At 35.7% G+C, this 11,102-nt stretch overlaps 2 protein-coding genes across 2 annotated transcripts; both read left to right on the forward strand.

The window, feature by feature from the left end:
* The first annotated feature begins 6,156 nt into the window (after positions 1-6,156).
* LOC131657906 (uncharacterized) lies at positions 6,157-8,774 on the forward strand. The gene is made up of 5 exons (XM_058927256.1): positions 6,157-6,553; positions 6,722-6,915; positions 6,973-7,219; positions 7,289-7,924; positions 8,515-8,774. The coding sequence occupies exons 1-5, from the start codon at positions 6,157-6,159 to the stop codon at positions 8,772-8,774; spliced, it is 1,734 nt and encodes a 577-aa protein (XP_058783239.1).
* A 78-nt stretch (positions 8,775-8,852) lies between these two features.
* Positions 8,853-10,696, forward strand: LOC131657907 (uncharacterized). The gene is made up of 5 exons (XM_058927257.1): positions 8,853-8,953; positions 9,002-9,687; positions 9,804-10,363; positions 10,483-10,548; positions 10,673-10,696. The coding sequence occupies exons 1-5, from the start codon at positions 8,853-8,855 to the stop codon at positions 10,694-10,696; spliced, it is 1,437 nt and encodes a 478-aa protein (XP_058783240.1).
* Positions 10,697-11,102: the final 406 nt, after the last annotated feature.

The raw sequence follows: 11,102 nt of genomic DNA on the forward strand, positions 1-11,102 counted from the left end.
TCATTTTTTGATGCTTGCCCTGGCATTTAACTATTTGTAAGGATATAATCCAACTATTAAAACCTTCTTTTGTTGGCCATTGTCTTATGACTTTGAAGTTGCCATGTCTCAAGTACTTTGACACCTAATTTGGTTATTTATAATGTTTTGTAAAACTCCTTAATGATTTTTAAATATGCATCACCTACCATTGAATGGAAATTGAAATGCTATATTGACTGCGATTTAGATAAACCCTTTCAATGATTATAGATTCTCGCAGTAATATTAAGATAACCTTAACTGAATTCTGGTGTATATTACTTTAATTGAAATGCTATATTGGATGCTACATTAGTTATAACTCAATTCTGTTAGCTTTATTAACCACACTTCTGTTTATTAACTCAATTTAGTTAGTTACTTATAAATATGTTTCCAATAAGTTAGGTGGTTAGTTTATTCTGTTAGCATAGTTTTAGTAATTCAGTTTCAACATCAATTAACTATTATGTGATTTGGCTAAACTTGCTATTAGAATCAATGTAATATAATGTTGCTGTTAGCATACAGATTAACATACACTTTCTTAGCCTACATTGTTGGTTACTCAGTATTTATTTTAATATATAATACCAATATATCAGCATCTTTTATTGGAGGTTACTCATTATGTATTTCATTAAATTGATTAGATGATAATAATATTCTAAATGTCTCTCCTTTCATAATCTAAACTTGCAGTTATACCTATATTTTATATAAATTTGTACCACTCTGTTATCATAATATAGATAAAATTTATTTCAGTTAAGCAGAAAGTTTATTATTATAGCAAAATATGTTACTTAGTATATTTCAACTGGCTCATACATATAGTTGTTTCTGCAAATTGTGTGCACTTGCATATTATAACTTCTCCCAATTACAAATCTTGGCAAGACTGATCGTATATACTTCATTGGGGTGACTAACAACTATTATATTCACTAGCTTGTCTACATTTGCTTTTACTGAGTATTTTTTTTTATTTGAAGGATTTGTTGAGACTGTAAAAACGTGGGGTCACTAATTCTGGTGTCAAGGGTTTTGGTCTTCATGGTGGTACGAAATAAAGCCATGGAGGTAAGTACATAAGCCTACAGAAATCAAGTTACTTGGTCTTTAAAGTATATTAGGCGTGTAGTTTTATTGTCTGTTGTGCATAAGATTATAGCCAAAAACCTTTTTCCAGCATTTCAAATTTTAGCTTTATCTATTGTACAAACAGGCTGTCACAACCATAATGATAATAGGTATATGCCTTGAAAACAGCATTTTGTGATACACTACTGCATCCTTTCATGCGACAACTAAGCCGTTTCAAGTACAACCTCCCTATGTTTTGGGAAAAGCCTAGAGAAATGTGTCAACTCAGCATTAAATGCTGTTAGGAAGATAACACGGTATAGGCATTTGGTTTTGCAGGTTGGACTGTTTTTTCCATGTCCAAATTATACTAACTTCAACTGTACTTTACATATAAACATTTAATTTTCTAATAAATATATGCTTATTGGCAAAGAGACTTTATTTTGCATTGGAACTATAATAATAAAGTTGCCATGTCTATCCCTCCCTGCGGATTTGCAGCAGGCTCAAAGTACTTTTCCATCATTTTTTTGAGGACATACACTAAGCTGTCACCTCTAAAAGTAAATGCTTGGAGCCCTGATACAAGCAAAGTCAATACATAGAGCATAGACTATTTCTTTTTCCATGTCCAAAGTTAATGTGATGGCAGTATTTATTTACAAGGGATACAGTATACCTCATTTGTTAAACATTTTAACCATGGTTTTTAACTTTTAGAAAGTAAAGAAATGACAAGTAGCAAATGGTTACCAAGCATTTACCAAATGGTTACCAATATAACTTATATGGTTCTTATTTGTTAAGTATAGAAAGTAAAAAATGGTTACCAATCATGATGAAAAAATGACAACTCTACTACTATATACTTAGAGTCATTTAAAAACATGTATTTGGACCTTGAGTGTAAAGAAACGACTGTCCTTATTTTCCTGGACCAATATATCATAGCAAATATAATTAGATTAGGGAAGATTTATCATTGGGTGTAGAAATGTAATTTCTGTAGTTAAATATTTTAACTGCAGGTAACAATGGTACTAATAAGACTAAATTAAAGTGGAACATGACCAAGGCCTGAAACGATGAAGAATATGGAATGCTTGTCTTGCAAGTGATGATACATCTCCATTAGTGACTATATTTTTCAATATCTTCAAAAGGTAAACTGTTCTATTCATGTCTAAACTAATCTAAAAACAATTTGTGAACTAGACCAAATTGAAGATATCAACAATGTTAAGTACCTAGATTTGTTTGTGGAGGGACCTCTAAAGATATGGCTTTTATGGGCAGCTATTCTTCCATTATCAATATGTGAATAACCTGATATTGTAAAGGCAAAATAGAATGTTATTTGAGGATAAGTTTGGTTGCATAGCATGAGTATAATGAAGATTTTAATTGCCCAGATTGTAGAAAAGAAATTATAATACTTGAATGCATTACCTTAGATTGAATATGAGCATAGAGTTTGGTCTTAACTGCTGGAAATAATGCTGGGAAGTTATATATTGACTATGGTTAACAAACATCTCATAGAGGGCATTATATACTGAGGTGCTTGCAGTACAACCTTACAATTAATTCAGGTGGTTGAACACATTTATGGTTGAACAACACCTTAATATTTATTGCATGTTACTATGTCTTTGTGTATTATCTCCCATTGCTGAATTTAATGCTTAGTTTGTATTGTTGTCAATAACAGCATAATATAGTATACTACCAATAAAATTATGGTATACCCATGCCCTCAAATATAGTTGCCCAATGTTGTGTGTCTGTCTTATTTGATAAAATTTTAACATAATGTATGCGAAAGGTCTTTTTTATTAACAAGGCCATTAACCGGATGACAACCCTATTTTGTTGACTATTGTAGACATCTTATTCCATCCATTTATGGACCCTCTTCACCCAATTGGTTCAGCCAAAAAGGCAAGAGCAAGAAGATCGTTGCTCTTGAGAGACTTGCGTTCCAAGCGTCAAAAATTGGGTCAGGTACAACAACTACATGGCGATAAAATGATGAATACTCCAGTGTCAATTACTCCTAGGCAACCTTTGAACGAATTGACTCCATCATTCCAAAACAGCTATGCAGTAAATCCGTCCAGTAAACAGCCTATGATCTTAACTCCACGTGATGCCGGTTCAGAACCTAGCATATCAAGACATGCTTTTAGGACAAATCTTAGCACCTACCAAATAGGAGGTTTGGGAACAAATCTATTCTCGCAATTTGCAGGAATTTCTGCGGAAAAGGAGAACGAATCCTTTACTCCTTCATCATTGGGCAATTTAAAAGAACGGTCACCGTCTCATGAAATGGAGGTCCTTAGAACTGGATGTTCTTCTAATTTACACACGTGAGTTAACTGCCTTTCAATTTTCACATATATTTAGCATTTCCATCAATATAATGTATGGAGCCTATATGTATGCCTTACAGTTGCACCACAATAATATCTTATAATCACCCTGTTCTATCTCAACCCGAATTTTAAGCATGTATATCAATTACCATAGCACTGAATTACACTCTCACCAAGTAATGAGGTTGCACATTGTGAGCTTCATTCTAGCATATCTATTCACCTACCACCACTGAGAGATTGATTGACAATGTCAACAGGTGCCCACCAAGTTCCAGACCAGGTAGGGGTAGGCCTAAAAATGGATATGGTGTTCCAAATATTGCTAGGAACTTGACCAGGAAGTTCCCTGTACTCGCAAGTACAAACACTGCTACGCCGGCCTCTACTCTCGACGGAAATGAACAAACCAGGTAAATACAGCCCTTGCTGTACATAGTGTCCAAGTGTGTTCACTATATTTGGAATTTAATTATATGGATGTGATGTTTATCAATAGTGCTGTCATTTAAGTTTATCTAAATTCAAAAAAATGTTTTCTTTGCCCATGACAGCAATCCAGCTCTGGACACACTTAATGGGAGAGATGCAAATGCTAATTTCGTTCTTCCAACTCAGCCAGTTCAGATTCCTTCTGATCTAAACAACGCATCGTCTTCCGGAAGTAAACCACGGTATAATTCAAACACAATACCTTCATGGTTACAAGTACTAACGAGTGGTAACACACTTCATGGTTAAACAAATATTGACACTTAACCATACTTAATAAGCATAGAGTATGGAGACTTTTTTTTTAAGATATGCCTGAAATATAGTGGAAAGGAACTAATCTGTATCTTATTCGCTTCTTTTTGAATGCACAGAAGTACTCCCATCCCCAAACGATCTAGGGGCAGGCCTAGAAAACAATTGAGCGAGATTCCATGTCTGCCGTCGAATTTGAATAGCCAGTTCACGCACCAAAGCATTGGTGTGGCATCTTCCAAAGCAAATGACCAACCTAATTCAAGGTACCAAACATGAGAGATCTTATTATTCCATTAATGTGGCCACCTATTAACTATTTAATCATTTTTTCCACCAGTTATGTCAATACACCATTGGTCACGCCTCTGCAAATACCCAGACATAGAAACCAACCTGTTTGTCGCGAAGTGCCGCCACTTACACAGTCCACACAGGCTCAGCATCGTAGCACGAAGCCAACGTGTCCGATTTTTACACCTACGGTGAATTTGGATTTTAATAGCGACTCCGACCATGATAGCGACTACGACCCTTTTGCAGGTATGTTTAGTACTTTGTTGTATCACTCAATGCTAACATTCAGTTTACATTTACATAACAGTTAGATACCTCATTTCACACTTGCCTAAAAACCTGTGTATTTTCATTATAGCATATCATTCCGAAGATGAAATCTGTTCAGATACAGACGAGCATGAGGCACCTTTTCCAATCCATGGCTATGCAACCGGAGTTGAGGATGGTACGTCGTTAATCCATTAAGATAGGTACATACTTTAGGATAGTAAACCATTTTAATTTTCAAGAATCTAATTTTTACATGGATTGGTAATGTGTAGAATACTACGATATCGGTTCACCTCTTATCGAATGTCGTTATTGTAAAGCAATGATGTGGTATCAAGAGAGGATGCACAAAAGTACCCACTCTGCTAACCCGAAGTTTATGATGTGCTGTGGGAACGGAAAAGTTGAACTCCCACTGCTCAGACAGCCTCCGGAACCACTTGCAACACTTTTGTTTGATCACGAAAGTATTGTTAGTCGGAAGTTTCAACAACAAATCCGACTATACAATATGATGTTTGCATTCACATCACCGGGAGCAAGGTTGGACAATCGTTTTAACAACGGACGTGGCCCTCCAATACTAAGGATACAAGGTCAAACGTGTCATCGCATCGGAAGTATGTTGCCTCCTCAAGGAAGTAAACCAAAGTTCGCTCAGTTATATATTTATGACACCGAAAATGAGGTGGAAAACAGAATGCATCATCTAAGGTAATCTCCACCCACGTTTCACTTTCTTGGTTCTAAAATAGTTACTCATACTTTACTGGGCAGTTTTATTACATAAATAATCTGTTTCGGTTTTTAAGAATGCTTTTTTCTCATGTGAAGGAACAAAGAGAACATTGATCCTTTGGTTGTCAATCAACTGTCCAACATGTTGTATGAATACAATCCACATGCTAAGATCTTTCAAATGGCAAGACAATGGTTGAATAGCGGGGAACCTCAGAACCTAAAACTGCGACTAATTTCTAATCGGTCAACCGACGGCAGAGTATATAACCAGCCAACTGTCAGTGAAGTTGCAGCCTTGGTTGTTGGAGATATTGACACGGCAGAAATGAGGGATATAATAATGCAAACTAGACGAGGAGGACTTCAAAGAATCAACGAACTCCATGCAGCTTACATGGCTTACCAATATCCGTTGATTTTTCCGTATGGTGAGGATGGCTATAGACCCGATGTAGCCCATAGGGACCTGCCTGTCAATGAAAACAGCATCAGAAATAGGCTCACGATTCGCGAATGGCTGGCCTTTCGCATTCAAACCAGATCAAAAGAAGCTAAGACTTTGTTATCTTCTAGACGGTTGTTCCAACAATTTCTGGTAGATGGTTACACTATGTTAGAGCCCGAGAAACTAGAATGGCTGCGCAAAAATCAACCAAAGCTACGAGTGTCCAAGTACAACTCTTTGCATGAAGAAGGCGACCAAAGTCAAGCTCCAGGTTTAAGCATAGGTAAACGAGTGGTGTTGCCTTCGTCCTTTGTTGGCGGTCGTAGGTTTATGGATCAACTGTACTACGATGGAATGGCTATATGCAGTAAAGTTGGATTTCCAGATTTGTTTATTACTTTTACCTGTAACCCGAATTGGCCTGAGATTCAAAGGGTTCTTGGTCCTCTACATTTGAGTCCTCAAGATCGACCGGATATCATTTCTAGAGTTTTCAAAATCAAGTTTGATCAATTGCTTTCAGATTTGACCAAAAAAGGTGTTCTTGGCAAAGTGCTTGCTTGTAAGTTATTTATCCCCGTCTACTTTGTTTTGATTATAATGAATCTAAGTGATTTGATAAGTTTTGATGACATAGGAGTAAACCAACACTTCTGCTTTATATTCTACTTTGAATTTATTATACTATTTCTAACAGTCAATTTAACTTTTGCATCACGGTTCATTGTAGATATGTACACCATTGAATTTCAAAAAAGAGGATTGCCTCATGCCCATATATTGATCTTCTTGCACCCTTCAAACAAATATCCAAGACCGGAAGACATTGACAAGATCATTAGTGCTGAAGTGCCCGATCCCGAAACACAACCTCGGCTGTACAATTTGGTCAAAGCTCACATGGTTCACGGTCCTTGTGGTTTGGCAAATCTCAAGTCACCTTGTATGAAAGATGGGAGGTGCACAAAGTTTTACCCTAAGAAATTCCAAAGTACAACTATAGTGGACCAAGAAGGCTACCCGGTTTATAGGAGAAGAAACAACGGACACACCATTCAAAAGAAAGACATCATTTTTCATAGTGGTCATGTTGTTCCTCACAATCCAAGTTTGTTGTTGAAATACGAAGCCCACATCAACATGGAATGGTGCAATCAAAACACTTCTATCAAATACCTTTTCAAATATATTAATAAAGGGTCCGATAGAATTTCAGCAATCATACAAGGCCAAGACAAAAACAACGTTGACGAGATCAAACAATATTTGGATTGTCGATACATCTCCCCAAGTGAAGCATGTTGGCGGATATTTTCTTATTCTATACATGGCAGGAAACCAGCTGTAGAAAGATTGTTTTTTCACATGGAAGGTGAAAACTCCGTGTACTACAAAGACTACGAGCAGGTTGGTGATGTGTTGCTCAAACCAAGTGTAACGGAGTCCATGTTTACGGCTTGGTTTGAAGCAAACAAAACTTATGAGGAAGCAAGATTACTAACTTATGGTGACTTTGTTTCTAAATTTGTTTATCACAAACGAAGTCGAAGTTGGAAACCAAGAAAGCGAGGGTATACCATTGGTCGACTGATTTGGGTTCCGCAATCCACTGGCGAGTTGTTTTATTTAAGGATGATGCTTACCGTCAAGAAAGGTCCGTTATGCTATACAGACATCAAAACGGTTGATGGTAAGAAGTGCAAAACTTTTAGAGATGCGTGCTTTGCGATGGGGTTTTTACAAGATGATCGTGAATTTGTCGAGGCAATCAAAGAGGCGCATCTTTGGGGGTCGGGTCCTTTTTTACGCAAACTATTTGTGACAATGTTGCTTTCGGCATCCATGAATAGACCTGAACATGTTTGGAGAAAGACTTGGAGATATTTATCGGATGGCATTCTTTATGATCAACGGTTATTCGCAAGAGATCAAGGTATTTTATCTTACTATATTTGTGATATTTTTTCATTAGTTGCCCTGCTGTTACAATTGCTATCTAATACTGTCCATAGTTCCTAATAGGCATATTGTCCATTGTTTGGAGTATGATAACAGTTCTGTAATTTATGGTAAATAACAGTAAGAAAATTAAAATCAGTGTAATATTGAGAAGAATTTATAAAATGAGTTATCCAGTAGCGTTTTTCATTCCAAGATTAGCGGTTCAGCACCGATTTTCAACTATTAATTTTATGACATTCTTACTGTTTACACCTTGCTGTTTCCAAGATATGCCTCATAACTATGTCACATTTTTCATTATAAGATATACATATATAGCTTTAGTCTTACAAGAGCATGCTGGTACAGTACTCGGAGGTAGCAGATTTTTTGACTATTTCCAAAGATATATGCTAAGGTCTAATAAAATTATATGCTAATATTTTTTCATATAGCTTCATTATTTATACATTAGAGGAATTATATACATATCACTATTGACTTATATTTGATAATAGTTAATATTTCCTTATATTTGCTATTTGGTCATAAAATAGTATTACTTCCCTTTTTCTATGATAGGTTTGACCATGAGCGATGCCGAGCTAAAGGAACGAACACTAATGGCTATTGAAATACTATTGCAAAATAATAACCGTAGTTTGAAGGACTTCAAACCAATGCCAGTTCCAAAAGAGGATGTCGTTTTCTTTACCGGAAATAGATTACTTTATGATGAACGTCAATATGATGTTGTTGAACAACAACAAATTTTTGAACATTCGTCTGCTTCTTTTACAGGTAATATGACTCTCTTCTTACAACAATTTCAAATAGTTTAACTCTTCAATTTAATTAACAAAACTGTTTGGACATATCTCTTATACATAGATGAACAAAGAGGAATTTTCGAGGAAATCATGGATGCTGTTGAGAAGCAGCAAGGTGGTGTTTTTTTTCTGTATGGCTACGGTGGGACTGGTAAGACCTTTATGTGGAAAACTTTAGCAGCAGCACTTAGGTCTAAGAAAAAAATTGTCTTGCCTGTTGCTTCAAGTGGGATTGCAAGTTTGTTGTTACCAGGTGGAAGGACAGCTCATTCTAGATTTAAGATTCCGGTTTCTACTTTAGAAAATTCTATTTGCAACATTGAAAAACAAGATGATCTTGCTGAGCTTCTAAAGATGACAGATTTAATTATATGGGATGAGGCTCGTATGGCTAATAAATTTTGCTTTGAATCTCTCGACAAATCCTTGAGAGATATTATGAGTGGAATCCCACATGCATCTAGGAAAGTTTTTGGTGGTAAGGTTGTTGTGTTTGGTGGTGACTTCAGACAAATTCTCCCAGTTATACCAAGAGGAACTAGATCAGACATTATCCATGCAACATTAAATGCTTCTTATATTTGGGATCATTGTAAGGTCTTGAGGCTTACAAAGAACATGCGCTTGCAAACTGGTGATAATGCTTCTTCTACAGCTGATGACATAAGGAGCTTTTCTGAGTGGATTTTAAAAATTGGAGATGGGACCATGTGTGAGCCAAATGATGGTTATGCTGATATTTGTATTCCAGATGAGTTCTTAATTTCTAACTTTTCTGATCCCATCAAGGAAATTGTTGAAGATACATACCCTGATCTCATTCATAATTATCTTGATTCCAATTTTCTACAAAGTCGTGCAATCTTAGCTTCAACAATTGAAGTTGTTGATGATATCAACCAATATATCACAAATCTGCTTCCAGGTATATAAATATCACTAAGTTCATTTTGTTTAAATATCACAAACCTTTAGAAATGTGTTACAAATTTAGTATGCCAATCATTGTAACTAAATTTTGGTCTTTGGTAATTGTTGTAGGAGAAGAAAAAGAATACTTTAGTAGTGATTCTATTGATAAATCTGATGCAACTAGCTTTGATGCATATGAGCATGTGACACCTGAATTCCTAAATGCTCTCAAAACTTCGGGATTGCCTAACCATTCAATCAAGTTGAAAGTTGGTGCCACTATTATGTTAATGCGCAATCTAGATCAGTCTGAAGGATTGTGCAATGGTACAAGGTTAACTGTAACCAGGCTTGCTAATCATGTTATTGAAGCTAAGATCATTTCTGGAAAAAATATTGGTAACTTATTTTATATTCCTAGAATGTCTCTATCCCCCTCACAATCCCCATGGCCCTTTAAATTGGTAAGACGCCAGTTTCCAATTATTGTTTCCTTTGCCATGACTATTAACAAATCTCAAGGGCAATCACTTGATAATGTTGGTTTGTATTTGCCTAAAGAAGTTTTTAGTCATGGGCAACTATATGTGGCTATCTCAAGAGTCAAATCAAAAAAGGGTTTAAGGATTCTTATTCATGACAAAGATAAACAACCTATGAGCTCTACCACCAATGTTGTATTCAAAGAAGTGTTCCATAACATTTGAAAAGGTGGAAATTTTATAAACATTGTCTTATACAGTTAATAAATATTTATTGTTCTTTCCATGCACATCTTAACTTATATTTCGTTTTCTAACTATTTCAGGTACAAACATTCACTTCATTTTTGAGATTCAGGCTGCAGGCAATGTTGTATTCAAACAACTGTTCCGTAACATTTGAGAGGTGCAACTTTTACAAATGTTTCCTTATCACCCCATTACCAACACTTAATAAATCTTTGTTGTATTTTAGGTGCACATGTTAACTTTGTTTTCGTTTTTAATCTATTTCAGGTCCAAGCATTCACCTCATTTTAGAGTTTCATGCTGCTGCCATTTTTTTTTCCAACCAAACATGCAAATTAATGTTGTGACATTATAGCTCCTTCATGTGTTATAATTTTGTAAAAACTAATTATATCCTATTAGAAATATGATTTTGATTTGATAAAGTTATTGTTCCATTTGTTTTTTTTTTTTTTTTTTTTAGGAATTTGGCATATCTTAAAAATATTACCCGTGCGGCAGCACGGGTTTGTTACTAGTTTCTATTCAAAAATCAAAGCATTCCATTGTTTGATTATAGGAAATTGGAGAGCAAGAATCTGAAAAAGAAACCGCAAGCAGGTGGCAAAGTCCACTTTGATTTCCAACGAGGATGACGACTTTCCAGCGGTGACACACATCTGCTTTAGTCTGCGATGAGTGAGTTGGAACGTCTCCA

The sequence above is a fragment of the Vicia villosa genome, linkage group LG3 (assembly GCF_029867415.1).
Source record: "Vicia villosa cultivar HV-30 ecotype Madison, WI linkage group LG3, Vvil1.0, whole genome shotgun sequence".
NCBI classification, from domain to species: domain Eukaryota; kingdom Viridiplantae; phylum Streptophyta; class Magnoliopsida; order Fabales; family Fabaceae; genus Vicia; species Vicia villosa.

Bases quoted from the DNA above. Each gene is read 5' to 3' on its own strand.
- LOC131657906 (XM_058927256.1), top strand. From the start codon at position 6,157: ATGTTAGAGCCCGAGAAACTAGAATGGCTGCGCAAAAATCAACCAAAG. The intron at 7,220-7,288 runs GCCAAGACAAAA...CCCCAAGTGAAG, and splicing joins AATTTCAGCAATCATACAAG to CATGTTGGCGGATATTTTCT. The intron at 7,925-8,514 runs GTATTTTATCTT...TTTCTATGATAG, and splicing joins GTTATTCGCAAGAGATCAAG to GTTTGACCATGAGCGATGCC.
- LOC131657907 (XM_058927257.1), top strand. From the start codon at position 8,853: ATGGATGCTGTTGAGAAGCAGCAAGGTGGTGTTTTTTTTCTGTATGGC. The intron at 9,688-9,803 runs GTATATAAATAT...TAATTGTTGTAG, and splicing joins TATCACAAATCTGCTTCCAG to GAGAAGAAAAAGAATACTTT. The intron at 10,549-10,672 runs GTAACATTTGAG...AATCTATTTCAG, and splicing joins TGTATTCAAACAACTGTTCC to GTCCAAGCATTCACCTCATT.